Source organism: Myotis davidii, unplaced genomic scaffold (genome assembly GCF_000327345.1).
Source record: "Myotis davidii unplaced genomic scaffold, ASM32734v1 scaffold327, whole genome shotgun sequence".
NCBI classification, from domain to species: domain Eukaryota; kingdom Metazoa; phylum Chordata; class Mammalia; order Chiroptera; family Vespertilionidae; genus Myotis; species Myotis davidii.
The window spans coordinates 5,461,908-5,484,496 of NW_006298628.1; the positions used below are offsets into that span (position 1 = coordinate 5,461,908).

The 22,589-nt window shown below is 41.3% G+C and overlaps 1 protein-coding gene across 3 annotated transcripts in view; it reads right to left on the reverse strand.

The window, feature by feature from the left end:
* Positions 1-15,749: 15,749 nt before the first annotated feature.
* Positions 15,750-22,589, reverse strand: part of KRT23 (keratin 23, type I) — an 11,614-nt gene continuing 4,774 nt past the window's right edge. Inside the window, exons 2-8 of one of the 3 annotated variants that reach the window (XM_006774357.2) lie at positions 22,065-22,147; positions 20,887-21,043; positions 19,469-19,630; positions 19,263-19,385; positions 18,652-18,872; positions 17,752-17,783; positions 15,750-16,133 (exon numbers count right to left, since the gene is read on the reverse strand). In XM_006774357.2, the coding sequence (XP_006774420.1) occupies positions 16,042-16,133; positions 17,752-17,783; positions 18,652-18,872; positions 19,263-19,385; positions 19,469-19,630; positions 20,887-21,043; positions 22,065-22,147 (870 nt within the window). In that variant the 3' untranslated portion in view covers positions 15,750-16,041. Of the gene's footprint in view, positions 16,137-17,751; positions 17,784-18,651; positions 18,873-19,262; positions 19,386-19,468; positions 19,631-20,886; positions 21,044-22,064; positions 22,148-22,589 lie in introns of all 3 variants that reach the window. The other 2 variants (XM_006774356.2, XM_015570917.1) reach the window with 2 other exon arrangements.

The following is a 22,589-nucleotide window of genomic DNA, read 5'->3' on the forward strand; positions in this document are numbered from 1 at the left end:
GCCTTATACTCAACTCAGGGCTTTACACCTTTCTGGGGACTTACTCGGTGTCAATGGAAACTTGGTTTATTAATATTTATCAAGAATAAATTGCTCCTCTTTGGCTCTCACAACACAACTAATATTTCTGATGCCTCATGTTCCACAAAGGCCCTTTTGTTTGGTGTTTTCTGCTTTTTTAAGCCATGAAAAGGTAGAGAGCCTGGAGCAATGTTTTATGTGTTGACACATGTGTTTAGGGATACTTAATAATTGCTGTCCAGAGTGAAATATAACCAGATTTTATGGGCAAGTCTTACAGTGACAGAGTGGACAGGCTGGTAGCTACATGCACTTTTTCTAAATAAATGCACCTCTGTGGAATGAGCTGTCAGAAGGACTCTAGGTTTTGGAAGCCTGGAGTAGATAAGGAGCAATATATTGGTTCTGAGGAACTGACATTAATGTTGACACATGATGTTTCTGGGCAATTTGATCTATACCAATAATTCATTTTATTTTCTACTGCAGTATTCGTTTTGTTCCTAAGTCATTTGAGGCTTTATTCAAGGTTTGCCTGGTGGCTTTTTAAAAGCATAGCATTTACTGTGGTGTGTGTCCAATCATCAGTTATGTTCATTGAACATAATAAGTATAACATTCAATCGGACTTCAGGCTTTTAACCTCTAATCCAGATCCTTCACCCCCTCAGATTACACAGACATAGTGCCTTCGCATTGTCAGAATGGAAAAACTTCAGCAAAATTGATGCTAGAAGCAATGTCCAGTTAGTCAAAGAGTAAAAATGGAAACCAATTTTTCTGGCCTGTCACACTCTCGTGTTAAAGCCATGATTCTTAAACGGCTTTGTCACTATGGTTATGATAATTTTGTCTCCATCATTTTGCATCTTAGCCAATATATGCAAAAGATATAATTGATATAAAATTATAAATGAGATTTTATCTTTTTTTGGACTATTCTGGAAATGCAGTTTGCATACCCCACAGCACATCATCATTTGGACAAGCCACATTTCTAGTGCTCAATAGGTCCATGAGGTTAGTGGCTGCCTTAATGGATAGGCAGTTCCAGCACTCAGCTTTTCAAGTGTGGTCCTCAGTCTCAGGGTAAGATTCTTAGTGAGTCACTGAAGTTTGAGATGTGCCGCCTGATGACCTGAAAAGCTTATTGTTTGAAATTATACACCCTCTCCTCCCATCATATTTGTGCCGTTACATTTTTTTTAAAATCATAGACTAAACTATTTTATCATAATCAGACCAAAGGTAGAGTTCAGTTTCACCTTGGTTTGATTCAGTGACAGCTAGTTAGGTTTTTCTTAATGAGAAAGTTGACATATTTTAGCAAAAAAGAAAGGAAAGGCAGGCCAAAAATAAGATAGGGATGGATATATATATATATATTTTAGAGGCCCGGTGCACAAATTCATGCACCAGTGGGATTCCTTGGCCTGGCCTGCGGGATCAGGCTGAAATGGGGTTTCCAACATCCCCCAAGGGGTCCTGGTTTGCAAGAGGGTGCAGGCCAGGCCAAGGGACTCCACCGGTGCACGATTGTGGCCGGGAGGGACACAGGAGGTTGGCCAGCTGGAGAGGACCATGGGAGGGTTCCAGGGCGTGTCGGGCCCGTCTTTCAGCCCTGATCCGCTGGACCCCAGCAGCAAGCTAACCTACCAGTCAGAGTGTCTGCCTCCTGGTGGTCAGTGCATATCATAGCGACCGGTTGAGCGACCTTAGCATATCATTAGCATATTATGCTTTGATTGGTTGAACGGCCTACTGGACGACCAGACACTTAACATATTAGGCTTTTATTATATAGGATAAAACAATCTAATGAGTGTCACCACTATTCTCATCATAGTTATTCTTTTCTGACATTTGTTTTGAGAGGGAGAAAGTGGGAAAAAGAGCCTGGTCACTTTCCTAATGGGTTTTCATTACATCAGTCTCTCCACCATGATTGGTTTCATGAACGTATGACCTTAGAAAGGCCCAGCACTTGGTTTAATGCTCTGCTGTCACAGTGTTGAAATTCTTAATATTCTGAGCAAGAGGTCCTGCATTTTCACTTTGCCCTGGGCCCTGAAAATGATGTAGTTTGTCCTGTCCTCCCCTAAGAGTGTACTTAATATTTATCTGCAGCTGTAAGAGAGTAAGTGGTTTAGGTAGGTTTTGGGAGGAGCTAATGCTCTTTCACTTCGCCATCACCACAATCATTTTTTTAAAAAAATATATTTTATTGATTTTTTACAGAGAAGAAGGGAGAGGGATAGAGAGTTAGAAACATAAATGAGAGAGAAACATCGACCAGCTGCCTCCTGCACACCTCCTACTAGGGATGTGCCTGAACCGAGGTATATGCCCTTGACCGGAATCGAACCTGGGACCTTTCAGTCCGCAGGCAGACGCTCTATCCACTGAGCCAAACCGGTTTGGCACCACAATCTTTTTATAGCCTAAGAAATAAAAATAAAAAAGAGATAACCCAGGCCCTGGGGGGTGGAGGTGGTGAAAGAAGGGGCAGGGCAGGACTCAATAATGCATTAGATTATGGCGTTCTAAAGCCAGATGTCAGTGAAGGCTAAATGCTGTAACGACGCAGCACACCACCATTCACAGGACAAAGAGCACATTTCTAAATCAACATGTGTAAGTAGCCCCACCCTCCCAACCATCTCCACCAGGTTCACGATTATCTGCACTGTTTGAACAGAGCTTGGGTACATCTGGGCAGCGCCAAGGCGTCAGCTGGGCCTGTTTATGTTGGAAGTTTCATATGGGTGAAAGTTGAAATGTTAACTTGCTTCTATTTTGTCAGAAATTTCAATAAATTGTAAAAGTATATTGGTAGTTTTAGTACTCAGACCCCAAATTAAATGCTTTGAACCAATGCGAAGCTTAGAGACCTAATTATTTAATTTTAATGCGAATCTACTGGGTACAAGTTGTAATGCCTTAGACTCAAAGTTTGGTCTGTGGACCAGCAGTGTTGACATCACCTGGGAACTGGTTAGAAGTGCAGATCCTGGGCTCCACCTCAGACCTGCTGAGTAAGAACCTGTGTTTTCAGAAGATCCTCGATGGTTTGTGTGCATGTTAAAATTTACTGTGTTCATGTGCTGGACAGCTGGGTAGCTTGATTGAGGGGAGAGGTGATGGCAGGAAATCTAACACATTCATAGGTTCTAGGAGTTTTGTTCTAGCTAGAATTGTATCTAGAGCAGTGGTTCTCAACCTTCTGGCCCTTTAAATACAGTTCCTCATGTTGTGACCCAACCATAAAAGTATTTTTGTTGCTACTTCATAACTGTAATGTTTCTACTGTTATGAATCGTCATGTAAATACCTGATATGCAGGATGGTCTTAGGCGACCCCTGTGAAAGGGTCGTTCGACCGCCAAAGGGGTCGCGATCTAGAGGGACTGTCTTGTATCAATGAACTGTATTGAAACATTCAATTATATTATTGCATCTAGAGACATACAGGCAAAAGCATATAAGCAAATTATAAGATAATGTGGTATAATTATGCCAGAAAGGTGGAGAAATGGGAACTGGGGCTGTGAGGTGCTATAAGAATCCTGTATCATCATCTGCCACAGTAGGAATTTAAGTCATTAACGTCTTAAATTGAATAGTCAAGAAATAGCCGTATAAGCGTGTTCTTTAGAAACATGCAGGTAAATACCTGAAGAGATATTTAAAAGATTTTGGAAAGGAAGATTCAGGAGTGGGGAGACTGGGAACTGCTATTGTTTAGTATGAACCATTCATTCACTCACTCATTCATTCACAAATATTTATAAATATTTTAAGTGTGTGCTAGGCCCTTTGTAGGGACAGGGAACACAATAATGAAAAAACACCAAAGTTTCTTCTCTCATGGACTTCAGATCAGAGGAGGGGACTAGAGATGAAGAGAGCATGCCGGAGGATGATCCATACAATGGAGACAAATGAAGGGGCTTGGGGTTGGGGTGGGGTAGGGACGGTGCGCTTGTGTTAGTATATAGAGTGACTAGGATTGGCCTTGCTGTGAGGGCAATATCTGAGTGGTAACCAGAAGCTTCATGGAGAGGGAAGAGTGATGTAGAAATCTGGGGTGCAGAACCTTCTAGATGCAAAGGTCTGTAGCTGTGAGCAGTGGGGGGCCCAGAGCTGGTGCTGAGCAGTGGGAGGGAGAGTGGTAGGAAAGGAGGTAAATGGGAATGTTGTGCAGATGGCGTTGTCCTTCAAGGACTCTGGCTTTTAATCCATATAATATGGGAAGCTAATCTCCTGTGCCTGTGAAGTAATCCCCTATATTTTTGAAGAGACATCTAGGCCACACTTTATAAATACTGATTTTAAATGAACAGAATAGATGATAAGACACTTTATTCAAGTGGATACTTTACAGTTATTTGAGAAGGTAGAGTAGTACTGGTGGTAACATACACAATTTCGAATGCAAGGAAATTAAACTTAAAGCTAAAGAACAAACTAATAATGATTCAGAGTGAGAAGCTTTGGACTCTGGTAAGCGTCTGAGTAACTGGAGTTGCCTTCGTTCATGCATCCACCCAATCCATCCTTTCACCCACCCATCTGATCATTGGAAATTCCAAGAACCTAGCATCATCGAGGTACAAATATGAGTAAGCCTGTTCCCTCCTCAAGGGTTCACAGTCTAGCCAGAGAGGCTAGCTTAGGGTGTGCAGGTGGCGGTATAGGTGGAGACTGGATCAGGCAGCATGAATATTGTGCGACAGACGCCATCTGACAGAAATAGTATTTTTATCACAAAATATTGTTATTTGGAGCTTCCCCATTCCTTAGAAAAAATGCCTCTCGAGCCTATTCACAGCCTTTGTCTTTATTCCATGATTATCAAACAATTTTTGATATTTAGTTTAGTTTGTAGGCACATCAATCACAAGACAAAGGTGCACTGGGTCATGGTAAAACACCACCACCGACACTTTCGTTGGAAATGAATAGGGGTCTCTTGTTAATGGGGTTTTTATGATCCCATTTCCTTAGTTCCTGATTGTCGTCGAGAGGACTGATAAAGTAAAATTTCTGAAGCATGAAGTTTGATCACTGGACCTTCGCCAACAAATATGTGCTGAGTGAGTAAGCGTATAAAGAGCAGTGAGTCTGGAAGGCTCACCTGGAAGTATTCTGTCCACCTTACCCACTAAATACAACTGTCCAAGTGTAACATCAGCAATCACACAGGCAACAGCACAGTGATGCCTAGTAGTGTATCACAGGAAATAGGCTACCTGACGAAGGAGCTAATGTAATCCAAACTTCAATACAGTAGTGTAAAGGGATCTAAGGTGAAGTGTTGACACAATGTCTAACATATTAAGTACACAGTTGATACTATGATAAGTGAGCGAATGAATGAATGAATGAATGAAGGGTCCAGTGGATCGTTTTAAAGAGGAAGATGTCTTTGTATTTTCCTTAAAAATCCTTCCTGTTATTATGGTGTCTGCTACCAATTAAAATGTACTTTGCCATGGTTCTTAATCTAAATAAGGAATTCGATGCATGCTTCTATAGGGCAATTAACATGAAACATTCACTCCACATCAGCTTCACCCTGGGAAAGAACACAGGACCTGGAGTCAGGGGACGGAGGATTTTACTATCTGTGTTACTGCGACCAAGTTTATTCACTCTTCAGGAAATAATACCATTGAAGATAAAATGAACCATTTGGGTTCTGAATTAAGCTTCCATGTTTTGACTAAAAAAAAAAAAAAAAGTATTTATTTAACTCTTGCTCCCTCTGCTGGAAGATTGGCTTTCTGTTTTGGTCCTATACTGAATATATTGTATAGGTGTCGGATTTTGTTTTTTCTTGCCTCTGTACTTAAAAATCCCCAAGATTATATTGAATTATTCTTAGACTCAAGAGAAACCCTTCAACTCAATAGTTCCCATCCTTAAGTTCCACATTGTCATCTTGGGGGTTGGTGCTTGATGTTATAGGTTAAGAATATAATTCAGGGTTTTTCTATGTTTATTGTTTATGTCCTGGAGGAGGGCATTTGACCACAGTGTTTTCAAATCTGAGAAATCAGACACCATGATTCTTTGTGTTTTTAATCTAGGGACCACTGCCTTAAATCATCATGGACATTTTAAGGAATCACAAGTCTACATGTAAGTTTGCTTTAGCAGTCAGAACTTTTAAATGTTCTGCTTCCCAGATTCTCCCACTTTCAAATCAGCATTCCCTGTCCTCTTAGCACTTGGTCTTTGACGAGGTCTATGTCTATCCCAGCCCCAATCCTTGACTGTCACTAGTCTCCATAGCACAGTCAACCATTGCAGTCCCACAGTTACAGTCAGTGGGCCTTTTACTCCACCTGTTAGCAAACATTCCTGTTCAATAGAATGCCAGAGTGAGGCAATGGTGAGATGATTTAAAAGTCTCCTCTTTCCTGAATCTCTTTTATTCGGATGGTTATATTAAAAAGAAAACAGTATTTTACAATTTTTTAAAACATGGAACAGAGTTACCTAAATGACAAGAAGATACTTTAAATTCCCACCCTCTACTTTTATTGGTTGGAGGAATTTGGAGGAGGTCCTGGGAAAAATGTGAGACCAGAAAGCTTATATACTGTATCCTCAGCTTCCGGTCACTGTAACTGTCGGTCAAAAAGGAAAGCCTGCCCCCAACTTCACACCTTTAGGCTGTACTCTAAATCTTTGTCAGTTGTTGATGGGCTCATAATATTCAGGTAGAACCACATGAAATTACCGTTTCTATGGATCAAATTAGTGGAATATTGGCAACCTATCGTGAACAAAACCCTTGGCTAGTATTCTTTCTAAAGTGAGGAATTAAATTCTTTATTCATTGTTAAAGGAATTTGTGTTGTGGTTGTAGAAGACAGTACGTAGTTTTATTTTCATTTTTGGTAGGGAGGCAGGCTTAAGGGAGAGAAACAAAAACCTGGTGATTTCGTTTTGGTGGGTGTTCTTTGCTACCATACATGTTATACAAACTATGTACTGAGATTTAAAGTTGCTACCATGCCTTGGGCCATGAATTGTGAATGTTTGATATTCCTTTATTTCTTTGCAAGGCTGTGTTGATCCTTGTCCAACCTGAGAGCCCAAATCAGGAAAAATATTGAGTTCAGGCTCAAGTGGCCTTTCTGGGCAGCAGGGGGCACTCTCTTCATATCTAATAAAGGCTAAAGCAACCCTTCCAGTGTTCCTATTGAAACCCACGTTTGTGAGTCATTACCATCCTTCTTTCTGTGTTCAATTGGCATCTTGCAAAGGACAGCATTACTTTTTGGTGAGCAACAGTTGACCAATCAAAGTATTTGGGAAACTCTACAATTTTAAAGTAAAAAGCAAAATATATTCTTTATCTGATTTTTATTTTTTGCAATAAGCATGAATCACCTGGGAAACAGCAGATACTTTTCAATCTTTTAAATTGTTACACCAGTCCTGAACTACCTAGTTATTCTTGAAATTAGTCATGCTCATGTTTAGTAGTGGGCAAGGGGTCAAAGGCCCTCTCAGTTCTAGGGAAGGTTTAAAGGCCGGTCCCCGTGCCCTGGCAGAGGTGTTGATACAGATGGGCCTCACTCTTCTTGATGTCATTTCAACTCATTTTCTCCCACCCTCGTATGCATAGAAGTGGGGGTTGGCAATTAATTGTTTTATCTGAAAAGGCCAGATGGAAAATATTTTAGGCTTTGTGGGCCAGAGGGACTCTGTTACAACTATTCAACTCTGCTGTTGTAACCCCAAAAGCAGCCACAGAAAACATGTAAACAAGTGGGGTAGCTGTGTGCTAATGACACTTTATGATTTGGCTATCCTATAGCTTTCTGTAAATATTGAAAAACCACTTACTATCTTTCATATAGGTTTATTTTATATTCTTCATAAACACAAATACTTTTTTTTTTTTTTTAAAAAAAAAAAACCTCTTTCTAATTAGCAAGGAAATAATTGAATCTTAATGTCCATCTGGTTCCACTGCTATTGGAATTGATGTCTGACCCCTTACAGTGTTCTGACAAGCGCCGTTGCCCCGTGGTTGGAGAGCTCAGGCTTTCTGTTTTCCATGAGAGAAAGGCAGGGGCCCGGGAAGCAGAACAGATGACAGAAGTCCACAGGCGTTTTTAAGTAGGTAACACAGCAATTTAGAAACCAATGCTGCTGGAATTGTGAATTTTCATCTTTCCATTTATCGTTTTAAAAGAAAGATGCCACAGCGTAAAATAACAGGCACTGACTGGCCTGAAAGGCCCCTGGAAAATCTGGTCTCAGAGTTTTCTAGGAGTTGATCCAAGAACATTTTTCTTTCTGCCTTTTGATCTGTTGAAAGATACACGAGCTACTTGGATGCCTGGAGGTCATAGATGCCAAGAGCGAAAGAAACTGCGACACGTTGTTTGGTAAAGGGAGCCAGCACTTCCAGAAGGAATAATTGCAAGAGCAGGAACTGGAACTTTTTAATCTACTGCCTGACCTCAAACCCACCTTTGTACTTTTTCTGTGAATGGGTTCCGTTTCCTCCAAGTTTGAGTGGGTTTGGGGGAAACGGAGATAACAGTTGCTGCCTGCAGGTTTAGTCCCTCTTCATCTCCTCTTAACTACCCGTTCCCCTCTCCACTTCAGAGAGCAAGGGGCTTACCTGCCCCTTTCCCTCTCTTCAAAGCAATGTGTAGCTGGGGCTGACTACAGAGGAGAGGACACAAGAAGTGACTAAGAGAAGCACTGAAGGTGTTTTTATATCAGGACAATTTTATATACACATGTAATTGTCAGAGGTTACGTGGAGGCACCAGAACAAAGCTGGGGGCCAGTAGGAAGCAAATTTCTGGGAGGTCCCCAAGGCTTTCCCTGCGAGGGGCCCCAAACATGCACAGGAGCACCTTCCACATAGCAGCAGATCCTTTAAGTGTGGCAGAGAACACTTAGGAAGTTTTCTTTCCAAAGGGTTATGGGAGTCAGCTCTGAATTCTCCTCCTTACACACTCCTGGAAGAGGAAGGAGGGTGGATCAGATTCCAGCCACTACCAGGAAGCTCCTGGAAGAGCATATTTGTGTATCACGGCCTTGAACTCCCTGACCTGGACTCCACCTTCTATTGTTCCCCCACTTCAGGTGTCTGTGGGTCCCTCTGACCCAGCCTGCCCAGTGTCTGGACCCCTGGGTGGGTCTCTGTCTTGCCCAACGGTGCCGGCTCCCAGCTTCCTTCCGCCAGCTGCTGGAAGCCACTGTAGAAGTGGGTACAAGTAGTTAGCAGGGCTGTGCTTGTCATTGGGGGGCGTATTTCTTCCTTCTGCTTCCTGCGATGGGGGAGGGAACTGACTCTAGCCATCTGCTATTCAGAGGCAGCTTCAGTGTGCTCTGACGGAACCCTGTTCTGTGCACTTTAACCTCTGGTTGGCCCAGGGACAGTATGACTGGTGGGAAGAGAGAAGACTTGAGTGCTGTCATGTCCCTTGGGCCATATTGACCTTAGGTGCAGCCACACCTAGAGGTGGGGGCAGAGGAGGAAGCCAGATGATGCCTTGTCTCCTGTAGAGCGGCAAGGATGCCTGGAGGACATAGATGAGCCTTCTAAGCACCTAACTTGTAGAAGAAGGAAGAAGGGACAGTGTGAGAAATGGAATCCCCCATGTCCCTACAATAAGGCTCAGCCCCCTGTCCAGGCAGGAATGATCAAAGACACTACCCCCTTCCCCAGAGCTACCGACCCATAGGTGTGTAACTTCTTCCAACTCAGCACTGTAGCAAGTGTAGTTCATAAACTTTTAGCTGATTGCCCTTGTGTGTATGTTAAATCTTCCTTTGAATAGCTAAAACATAAATGAATTTAGATTTTTCCATGGCTTCCCCAAACACTTGAATTAATGTTTTCTTGGAATGCCCTTTTTTGGTCTGCCAGCTGATTACTATTTTCGGAGGACACTAATGACAACCCAGGCGTGATGTCTGCAAAACCCCACATTAAGGCAGCTTGCAACGCAAACCTGCCATTCAGGTAATGACTGCTGCCCTCTGGAAAAACAAGCTGGGGCCTCCCCAGGGGAAGGCTGTGTGGCAATGCCTGGGTATTTGAGAAGCGTGTGAGGCTAGTCCTAGGAGTTGACGTGGTAGAACTGGGTAAGAGGGTCACGATGGCTTTAAGAAGTTTTTGTTGGGTGTGGGAGAAAATTTCAAGGAGGAAGAGCTTTACTGAGGAGACATGCTTCCTTTTTTGTCTCTCAGCTCAAATCAGTTTCCTTATAACACCAGCAAAGGTACCAATTATCATGACTATTTACCATGATTATGGGTGACAGGAATTGCAATTGGGCAAAGGGACTGTTTTGTATGTTTAATTTCCTTCTCTGAAGTTCTGACTTCATGAACTTCCTTATTTTGCCTTCCTAATAGTGACTGGCTCCATAGTAGACACATGTGAGGAGCCTAAGTATTCTTTGACTGGTCCTTAATTCCAATTCATATGTGAATTTCTTGAAAAGAAAGAATAACATCTGTAACACTAATGAAAGCACCCAGTCCGAGCTGGGTTAGCTTAGTGTGGAAAAGGACATCATTTCACAGAATTATTGTTGTTTTTCTGAAAACTTCAACCATTGTTCGCTTAACTGAAGATAATTTAGAAAGAATTTTCTAAGTGAATACTTACATGTAATAGTGGCATACTTTTTAGTGCTGTGTTACCTAACACAATAGATAACAGTGGACCGGTGATTTTCATCCTCTCCAGTGAGTCTGGCAGTGGTGAACTTTCCACGGCGATACCAATGCATTGAAGCCAGGAATAGTTTGGGACAAGGCGATCGATCTCTTTATAGTTTCCAGACTTCATTCTGTTTTCTACTCTTGACCAGAACCAAGAAACACCTTCTTTCAAAGCCTTCCTTAATCAGTGTTCTTGCAAGCTTCACTTGCTTTGAGCAAGACAATGCTAATGGGATTCTAGTGATGCCTCCTTACCTGCTATATTTTTCACCTAGTTCAATCTGTATTAAACCTACTGAGGCTGGCTTTTAGATAAGAATTTTAATCTTCTAGGCTAGGGGATATGGCAAATGGCTGATGGATCGAACTCATCTATAATCTTGCTATTCAGCGTGATCTATAAATCATCAATCTCAGCATCATCTGGGTGCTTGTTAGAAATGCAGAATCTTGGATTCCAACCCAGACCTACTAGAAACCCAGAATCTGAATTTTTAAGAAGACCCCCAGGTTACTATGCACATTAAAAAGAAATTCACATATGAAGTGGAATGAAGGACCAGTCAAAGAATACTTAGACTCCTAACATGTGTCTACTATGGAGCCAGTCACTATTAGAAAGAAGCACTGATATATTTATAAGACGGAATTAGATATTGACCCCAAACTACTGCTTCCTAGAGTGTTGGAAATGGTAAGTAGAAATCTTCACAGTATGTTTTTGTGATGAGACTGTGATGAAATATTTCTCACATAGTTTGTATAAGTATGGCCCGTCCATCATTACTGTCTTCTGTCTTCCTTTTTTGTTCTCTAAGTGCTTGGGGAGTGATCATTTTCATAGAAACTAGGCATGAGTGTAAGGTCTAACTGGAAAGATTAAGGGGTGAGGTCCTCTGGTTTGGGAACTTGCTAAACTCTTCCCTTGTGTTAACTGATAGAGTTTTAGGCTAAGGGAGTGGCAAGTTAAGAGACTACTTCTGTGCACAGAAGATTGAATGCTTGGGTTTGGGTAATGGGAAGGTGACTCTTGGGTTTGGGTGATGGCTCTTGTTTATAAAACCCTGTCTCTCCCTAGTCCTTACAGATTTCTGGCTCTTGTGCATTATTCTAGTAACATGTATATTCAGATTTCTCATCCCTGGACTCTCACCCTAAGATAAAAATCATTAGCAAGAGTTCATCAAGACATGTGGCCTGTGCTTAGGTTTCACATAACTCTTCAGCAATCATTTTTAACTGTGTGACACAGTAGAAAAGCAAGTACATTGGGTAAAATCCTGATTCCACCATTTTTAAGCTGTATGACCACAGATCCAGTAATTCACTCCATATGAGTCCCAGTTTCCTTAACTGTAAAATGAATATAATAATACCTTGCGGTGTTGTGACAAATGTTAAATGAGATTAGGAATGCAAATGCCAGTCAAGAATAGTTGTTATTACTGTGTGACTCGGTTGGAGCGTCATCCCATACACCAAAGTGGTGGGTTCAATTCCTGGTCTGGGCACATACCCAGGTTTCAGGTTTGATCCCCTGTCAGGGTGCATGCTGATGTTTTTCTCTCCTCTCCCCTCCCCCTCCTTCTCCTTCCTCTCTCTAAAATCAATCAGTAAAAAAACAATAGTTGTTATTGTTAAAACTTCCTCTAGTATATGTGTGTATGTTTGTCACATGCATGAGTATTATGTTGTGTATGCACACTTCAAAATTTAATATAAATTGACTTGGAGTTTTTGTTAGATGACTCATAATTTTATTAGATGGCTCCTAATTTAAATTTTAAAGACTAGTTTTGGTGAGTAGCACAGTCCATGTATTGGTATCACACACACACACACACACACACACACACACACACGGTTCTTCAGTAAAACTTCTAAGTATGGTTAGGCCTTCAGATGGTGAAGTATGTCAGAGACACTGTCTTGTTTTCCTTTTTGCATGACCTAACTGCAAATATTTTTTAGAAATTCTTGAATCCTCTTCAGAAAGATGGTGGTGACTTATAGATGTTGTAATAGAATAAATGAAATGGGGAATGAGTTACACAAAGGGAATGATCTCAGGCATGTAGTATGATGGAGAAACACAAATGATACACAAATAACCAATAAAACACTTAGGGGATGTATAAAAAACACCAAAAATCTTAAAAGTATTTATTGGTTAAAGGCCATATAAGAGGATAGCATTTAAAGTACACCATTGTGAAGAAATATACCTAGAGTGAATGGCCAATAGTCAAGGGTCTTAATGACTTAAAAACTTAAACATTATAATTAAGAACTACTTGATAATCAGGATTATCTTAATCTGTACAGGCCTTATAGTTTCTTGGCGAAGAAGAGCATTTCTTATCTACATTGAAAAGAGGTCACCTTTCAGTGAAACTCTTGATATGTGTGATACTTACTGTATGCATAAACATTTATAGAGAACTTGTTGTTAATGTCCCTGGAATGAGGAACTTAAAGACAGAATCAAAAGAAATCGAAACTCCAAGATAAGAAGGAGAAGATTTACCTGGGCAACCCAGCATGCTCTAGTAAAGAGCAGGGACTGTCCTATTCTCCTTGTTGGAGTTGCACTGCTTGGATTCCACTTGTGAAGAGGCAGAGAGGGGAGTTATGATCATTCATGGGCAATGGCTTTACTCTGCCATCTTTGAAGAGGGAAGGCTTTGGTTTTTTTTTTTTTTTCTTGGAAGCTTTGGTGCTTCATCTGTGGTCATTGGACCAAGACTTCTGTAGAGATCCATTTCAGTGTTAAAATGACTAAAATTCTGGTCAAAAGTTTGGCAGGATGCTAGTGAACTAGCCTTAAATCAGCAAATAATAGACTCTAATATTTTAAATACTTCGTTTTGCTTATCCATTGCCACATGGAAAATGATGCCCAAAACTTACTGGTTTAAAAATACAACATATTTATTCATAATTCTATGGGTCAGAATTTCAGATTCAGAATACCGGGACTGGTTTATCTCTGCTCTGTGATGTGTGGGACTTCAGTTGGGTTGGCTCGACTGTCTGGGAACCAGCCAGAATGGCTTGATCAGGGTCAGTCTGGAGCTTCAGTATGGCTGTTGGCTGGGCTCCTCAGTTTTCCTCCATGTGGCTTCTGCAGGAGGCTGGCTTGGGCTTTCATACAGCATGGTAGTCTCAGGGTGAATGAACTTACATGGTAGCTACTTCTTAGCAGGAGCATTCCAAGGAAATAAGCCCCAATGGGAAAGCATTTATTAAACCTCTGCTTGTATTGTGTTTGCTAATATTCCATTGGCCAAATCAAGCCACATGGCCAAACCCAGAGTAAATGTGGGAGAGAATACTGAAAAGCATGAGTCCTGGTGGTATGGATTCATTGGGCCCACTAATAACTACTGCATACTCAGAATATACTGTTATTTAGTATCCAGTTTCAATTGTGAAAGGCTAAGCTGGTGTAATGTAACTATGTTATAATATTGCTGATGTTCGTAAAAGGTATTTTTGGAATTATGTTACTTTTGTCCCAAAGAAATGGTATGCTATATTATTTGAAACAATCTAAACTGTTAAAAATCCCCCCGCTACATATAGTATGTTAAATAATGTAAGGCCATCTGTTAAAAAAAAAAAAAGAAAGAAAGAAAACTATCCAACTTCTAGTAATTATGTTAGGCTTACTTTTTTTTTTTTTTAAAATTCATGGCATTTTTACAAATTGATTTCAATTTAAGAGCTTATTCCTTAATTATTTTTGGCTTTTCAATAATTCACACATTTAGAATTGTTATTTTTAATTTGCTAGCATTTTTAAAATCATGTGATGCTTTCTTCAGTACTGATGTTTCCATATGTCAGAGATGTTACTTGTAGGTTACAAATAGGTAGAAATGAGATCTGAGTTCCAGGAGGGCTTGGCTAACCTCTCTAGACTTTAGCTTCCTCATCCCTTAAATAAGAGCGTTCAATATGTTTTCTTCTAATGCTTCTATTTTTTTTCCATTTGAACTTACATGCGATGCCTAATTAATTAGTAGATGAATATGAAATATGTATTTGGGGAATACTTATCTGTTATTTCTTTAAGGAAGAATTTACTTAGATGTTCCCATTAGTCACATTGCATTTTCTTTGGGAATCTTTATATTGATCCCTTGGTCCCAACCTTCAAACCCTTAATTTAATTGATCTATAACATGGCTTGGGCATTAGAATTTAAAAATTTCCCCAGCTGATCCTGCGGTGCAGCCAAGTTTGAGAGCCTCTATGCGAAGGAAACTTCCTTGGCTCCTTTTCCCTTATTTGTCTTTTCCCAACATAATTCTAGTCCTTGCCCCCTTTTTAGCCTTATCACCACTCCACCAGCTTACAAATGCTACATTCCTTAAACATAAATTTATGATTATTGCTAATACTAAAGCGAGCTTTAATCTTTATTACTTTTATAGAACAGCAGAGAAATCTAAGCTGAGCGCGAGAGAGAAATAAATTTCTTCCATTGTTTGAATCTACTTTTTAAAAATAAATCAGCATACTTACCCATTCTGTGGGACACCTCAATACAATACTCCAGATCCTGATATTTATAATTTGGATATTGGACAAGTCACTTCCTCTTTTGGGTCTTAGTTTCTATCTGTTATAAGAATTTTTTCCCCCTGAATTTCCTTTGCTAATGTTACTAGTAACTCGCTGTTAGGCCCTTAAGCTTTTAACGAATTAATTAATACTTTTTATGTGAGTTAAAATAATTTTTGGCCCTCTCTCATTCTAAGTGAGGCTTTCTGGGCCTCCTTTTCTGTTTCCGTCCTTCTTGTTGGCGGAAGTCTGGAGAGGCTCACGAGCCACATCTTGTCCCTACGTTGCATGGCTGCAGGGTAACAGTTCTACCCAGTGCTTGGCTGCTGTGGACATGTTCAGAGCATTAAGGTCCCCGTGGGTCTTTTATGGACCATGCTCCGAGTAGCCCTGGTTAAGAGGAGACCTGGGGTCTTGTCTTGCCTGATGATATAAAGGAGACATGATGCAGCTGCATGGAGGTTTATTGGCTATAAAACAGATACACAGTGATGGACTCTGAAGATTGCAGTGGGAAAGTAGAGCTTTAAGCTCATGAACTCATACTCTGATTCAAAAGTACAGCAGTATATTAAGATCATTATGGGATGTCTGATGAGATGGTTACAGAGAAAAATGTTGTTGAGTTTGATAACTCCAAGGATACCTCTTAGGACTCACCCGTTTGTGTCTGGGCAAGGAAGGGACTCTCCATTGCAGAAAAATAGTTTTTACCACAGGCAGAAACTTTTATTAGCCTCATGCAGACTTTTGGATCTCATTCACTTGAGAATAAATTATTCTTCCATTGATGCTCTCCCGTGTGATGGTCTTGATCTTGGGCGCTACAGCTGCTGAGGGAAAGCAATGAAGAGAGGTCAGTGCCATGCTTCCCCCACCATCTGAACTGTGCTGTTTTCAGCACCCGTTATGCTCTCTGTGACTTCCAAAATGATCACTACCCAATATGGTGGTCCCTGCTGGAGTGAAAAGGTTATTCTTCCCACCCTCTAAGGAATGAGGGTGTCTGGGCAGTGCCATCTTCTAGGGGTCAAGACCTTCAATCTAGGCATGCCTGATACAGAGTCTAATCACTGACCACAAGCACTGGAGGAGCCCGATTGCTCATGTGGGTTTTGTAGCACGTCCACCATGACTCCGTGAGTGTATGGAGTACTAAAAGCCATTCTGGGTACCTCATTTTAAGATCTAGCAAGCTTCCCATGTGAGGGATGGCAATAAGCCAGGGATGTTTATTTTGGTCACTGTATTCAAAAATACGATTGATTTGAATAAGTGCCTGTTGACACATCCATAAATTGATTCTAAACTGGGGGTAGGAGGAGGGGAAGAATTGAAACCATTAACAGAGATACATGTTAAGGGAGAACTTGGTTAAAATCAAACCTCTCCAACAGTAAATTGGGCCATCCCATTCAGTATGGGGTTCCGCATCCCTGGGTTTGGGTAAGGAGAGAGGCTGAAGGACCATCTATGGAGATCTTGCAGAGGGGTAGCAGTTTGACCACCTGTTCTGTGATGGTTACTTGAAGTCTGAGTCTCTGAATCTCTAGTGCAGTGGCTCTCAACCTTCTGACCCTTTAAATACAGTTTCTCACGTTGTGACCCAACCATAAAATTATTTTCATTGCTACTTCATAACTGTAATGTTGCTACTGTTATGAATCGTAATGTAAATATCTGATATGCAGGATGGTCTTAGGCGACCCCTGTGAAAGGGTCCTTTGACCCCCAAAGGGGTCGCGACCCACAGGTTGAGAACCGATGCTCTAGTGCCTTAGGATATTTTTACCACAAACTACTCAGAAAGTGCCACTTGTTCCAGACTGGTTTCTTAGAATTTTTCTGTGAGGTGTTAAAGGCTATCTGCGAAAGTAGAGTTCCCAGGTCAAAGACGTTAGGGAACACTGGGTTAAACAAAATAGAACTTTTGTCATTCTTTCCCATTCTTGTTCCTTTTCTTCTCTGAAAAGTGCCTTTCCAACATTGTTTCATCTTTAATGTACTGAAACACAACATGGCTCTTCACAAAGAGGATAGGTCTTATCCGGTCACAGAACACTGTTGTCTTTCATAATACCCAGTTAAAATCTCATGGGGCACTGATGTTCAACACAAGACAGTTTGGGAAATTACCTGATACCATTTCCTTGTATTCTCTTCGGAGTGTAATAAACAGCCTCCATTAGTTGATAGAGACATAATAACATTAATGATTATTTTTTATCTACCACTTGCAAAGAGCTTTCATATATACTGTTGAGGACAATATTGAGAGCTCACTTTGTATCATCTCATTTGTTAATTTAATTAAAAATTCAGGAGTAAAATAAAAATTGAATACAGGGCATTTGGGAGTACACTAAAGATGATGAATACTACAGAATGGATAAGTATGCTGATTTAGTTTTAAAAAGTAGATTCAAACAATGGAAGAAATTTATTTACCTCTCGCGCTCAGCTTAGATTCCTCTGTTGTTCTATAAAAGTAATAAAGATTAAAGCTCATTTTAGTATTAGCAGTAATCATAAAAACGTCTTACGTTGAACTGGCTTCCTTTGCCTGCTTGTAAATTTGTACCCATCTAATGAGGATGATTCTCTGAGCTAGTCCTAGGTCATGAGGTCATGGAAGAACCCTCCTGGACCCAGAGGGCAGGGAGTGCTGCCTTCCACTAACCCTGGGGGCAGAGAAGTCTCATGACCCATCCTCCTAGCCACCTGCAGGCAGCACCTTCATCAGGATCCTTTCCAGGGTCTGGGTCTGAAGCCCAGAACCCTGGGCTTCTTGAGAAATTTATGCATTTTTAAAAAACTATAACTCCTACTCTTGGATTATAAAATGTCTGTGCCCTTTCTGTGGACAACTACTTCCCAAGGTAGTCAGAAATAATAGATTGAAAATCTAGGTACCTAACTCTCTTATGAATCTCTTCCTGCTGTTAGGCTAAAATATTCCCCTAATCTCCTGTTTTTTTGGAGCCCGAATTGTGTGTATCCTCACTGGGAAACACTAGAGCTATCCCTTCTTGTTTCTTTCTCGAGATTTTAATATATTAATTTCAACCGTTGACCTCAAATCCCAGTGTCCTGGGAGTAATCCTGATTAATTCACACGTTAAGCGCCCAGCCTGTTTTGTCTTCTGGACGAAAAGTATCGTGTCAGTCACTGGTGACTGCCATGGCGCTTAACATGTTAAAACTTTCTGCTTAACGAAATACAATCTGATCTCAGTGTCTTCAGGAGAAATTCAACATAAACCTCTTTGCTCTAGAGTGACGATTGCTAACAGAACCGTAGGGCACAGGGGTGCCCTTTGCGCCCTCCTCTGCCAGCCTTTGCCTCACCCTTGGCCCTCGCCCTCCAGTAGCTGGCGGTAGGTGGAGATTTCCTTCTCGAGGTGGGTTTTGATGCCCAGGAGGACCTTGTATTCGCCGTTCTGCCGCTCCAGGTCACGGCGCAGCTGCAGCAGTTCCTCCTCGTAGTGGGAGATGACGCGTTGCATGTCCTGGAGCTGGCAGGAGTACCGAGACTGGGTCTCCGACAACATGTTTTCCAAAGCAGATTTCTGAAAGAGGAAACGCCTTTTCTGACATTAATTGGCTGACGGCTTTATTGATTCAATAACGTGTGCTTGCTGAGCAGTTAGAATCCGCCGACCACTCTGCGAGGTGTCTTGGTGGCTGCTGGGAATGCAAAGAGGGGAAGCAGGCTGACCCATAGGTTGGGGACGTGGGCAGCCAGGAGTTGGACTTTTGAAGGTGTCTGGACTTTTGAAGCCCATTTTCTTGGCGTAAAACCTTGGTGCCAGGTTCTCTTGACAGCTCTGCTGCCCGTCTGTGGCATTTGTTGTTTCTGCTGCTCATCTGGGACGGGGCACAAGGTGCCTGCCCTGCTCTGTTCCTTACCTCCTCGCGCTGACAGTACCTGACTCAGGATTGTCCTAGCTCAGACTCACCCTGTTGCGCTGCGCCTGCAGGTCAATCTCCAGGGCCTGGAAAGTGCGCTTCAGCTCATGGATGTTGCCCTGGTTGCTCTGCACAGCTGTGGGACCGGCGGTCTCCTGGGCAATGGCTGCTGACTGTGACCGGGCAAAGAGCAGAGGCGTTGGCAGTGGGCCACATGGAAATGGAGCCTTTGGGGAGTTCGGACACTTTTCTTTACCTGCTCTTTATACCAAGCATCCAAGTCTCGATGTTTCTTCTTTATCATAAACTCGTATTCTTGCCTCATGTCCTCCAGGATCTTAATCAGATCTTCCCCCGGGGTGGTATTCAGCTTCACGTTGACCTTGAAGTCATTTGGCACAGGCTGTCCCTCCATTTCCTGTTTAATAACAGAGAGAGAAAATGAATGGGCTGTGAGCATCAGAAGGCAGTGTGTTGATTGGCAGCAGTGAATGGATCTTTTAAAAATTTCAGCTCCTGTGGGTGCTACTCTTTCACTGGTGTGGTTTGGCCTCTCAGTTATTCGTTATCGATGACAAAACATTATATGAATTTTTCCTTTTATACTTTTGTAAAATAAAGAATAGCACCAGACAGGTAACTGTATGGCCTCTATGATTACTGACTTAATCCCTGGCTAAAAATGTTTCAGCGAGAATTACGCGTACATAGTGTGTAAAGTCCTCTTCAGCAAATGTTTAGGGGTGAAGTGATGACACAACTAAGCAGGTGAACATTTCAGGATGTAGACCAAAGCTTTGGGGAAGCAGTTCAGTAATCCAAAGCCACAAGCAAAGAGGCTTTTAAAATCTCATCAGTGCATTAGGATTCTGGAGGGCTGACACCCATGGGATATCATGAAAACCAAGGAACCACAGGAAAGGGTTAACAGTCATTGTCTAACTAGCTTTGATGTTCATAATCAATTTTGTTTGCCTAAAATAGGGATTGTTTTTCTATCATTTTATCAATATCTCAGGGACTTTAGATGGATGGTAACTTTTCAAAAGTTGGTTAAATGTTTCTGGAAATTAGGATTCTTAATTTTTGCTACTAGTCATATATAGCTTGGTTAGTAGCAGATTCTCTTTATTCTGTTGGCCCTCAATTTGCTGCACATTGGGTCAATAAAGGAGGTTAAGTCTCACGCATTTATTCCTACGTTATTTTTAAAACGTTTTTATTGATTTTAGAGGAAGGGAGAGGAAGAGAGATAGAAATATCAATGAGATAGAAACATCTACCAGCTGCTGCCTCCTGCACAACCTGTACTGGGGATTGAACTGGTAACCAGGGCATGTGCCCTGACCAGGAATCGAACCGGTGACCTTTTGGTGCATGGGTTGATGCTCAACCACTGGGCAGTACTTTATAACAATCAAACCTAGGTAAACATTGCATATTAAAATTGTTGACCCATCTATTGTTAATTGTGATTGTATTTTGGCTGTTGTATTTGACATCTGAGTAGATAACCTTGGAATTGGAAAAGTTAGATGTGTATATGGTTCCTGATGATTATTTAGGTTCAAGGACAATAGAACTGGCATAGAGGTAGCAGTTTCTTCTGTAGCTATTGGATCACCTAAGATGTGCCCATTAGGAGCCGAGCTGGTGGTTGCTGGGGAGTCCTACCTGCTCATGGCGCTTCTTCATGAGGATGAGCTCTTTCCTCAACCCCTCGACCTCCTGTTCCAGGTCTGTTGTGACAATGGTTAGATCATCCAGGGTCTTTCGGAGACTCTCCACTCCAATTTCTAAGTCTTTCTTGAAGGAGTGTTCATTTTCATATCTTTGGTTAGAAGGAAAAAAAGGGTACACCTGTTGTTGGAAGGCTGCAGTCTTTGTAAGGATTCACCTTCGTTTAGAGGTGATGCATACTTTTTAGGTTTAATGGAAAAACAATTAATACAGACCATTTATTCTTTATATGTGTGTTTCATGCATATTTTTCTATAATGGTGACTCAATGTTATTTTTAAAAATAGAATAAAATAATGAACAGCCATGTGCCCATCACCTAGATTTAGCAGTCATTCACAGTTTGCCATATTTGCTTCATCTGTATTTCATTTTGTATTTTAATGTAAATTTTAGACGTAACATTTCACCCCTAAATGCTTCTGAATGCATCTTTTAAGAAAAATACATCTTTCTAAATAAGGATAATAACATTATCTCACCTAAAACATTAAAAACTCCCTTTTTTAAACACCCCCATCTTACAGGTTTATTGCAAAGATTTATTTATTTTTTTAAAAATCCTCACCCAACAATACTTTTTCATTGATTTTTAGAGAGAATGGAAGAGAGAAGGAAAGACAGAGAAAAATAGTGATGTGAGAGAAACTCATAGATTGGTTGCCTCCTGCATGTGCCCTGACCAGGGCTGAGCAGGGGAGGAGCCTACAACCTTGGTATATGCCCTTGACCGGTATTGAACCCGTGACCCTTCGGTCCTCAGGCCAATGTTCTATCCGGTGTCGAACCCGGACTGATCCAAACCAGCTAGGGCAAAAAACAACTCTTTAATGTCATCTAATTTTTGGTTCTTATTCAAATTTCCTCACAACAAAAAGTGTGTTTTATCATCTGATTTATTTAAATTAGGGTCCAGCCAAGTATTTATTCTTGTTTGCCTTTTAATTATAGTCCAGTAAGATTTTTACATGTAGCTAATGGTGAGATAAGTTTTCTCTGGAAAGCACAAACAAGAACAAGAACAACCCACAAAACAAAACAAAAAAATACACCAAATAATACCCGCCCCCAACCCCCCTCCAACCCCCCCACACACTGAGGAAGGGACTTACTTGAGGTTGAAGTCGTCCACTGCCATCCTGGCGTTGTCAAGCAGAAGAAACACCTGAGCATTGGTCAGCTTGCCGTCCACTATCTGTAAGAGATGCACCAAGAGTCATTTCCGCGGGACACGCGGCACAGGAAAGCTGCATTTCTGTTCTCTAGTCTCCTGGTTATATGACTTGTTAGAACAGACGACTTGTTTCCTGGCAGTGGAGCAGTCACATCGACACGTATTTATTGAGCTCTTACTAGGTGCAAAGCATAAAACGATTTTATAGTAAGGTTGGCTCAGTGTTTAGAGCGTCGGCCTGTGGACTCAAGGGTCCCAGGTTCGATTCTGGTCAAGGGCATGTACCTTGGTTGTGGGCACATCCCCAGTGGGGGGTGTGCGGGAGGCAGCTGATCAATGTTTCTCTCTCATTGATGTTTCTGGCTCTCTATCCCTCTCCCTTCCTCTCTGTACAAAATCAATAAAATATATTTTTTAAAAGAGCTAAGTAAATAGAAGACTATAGATAGAGTGATTTGCTCAA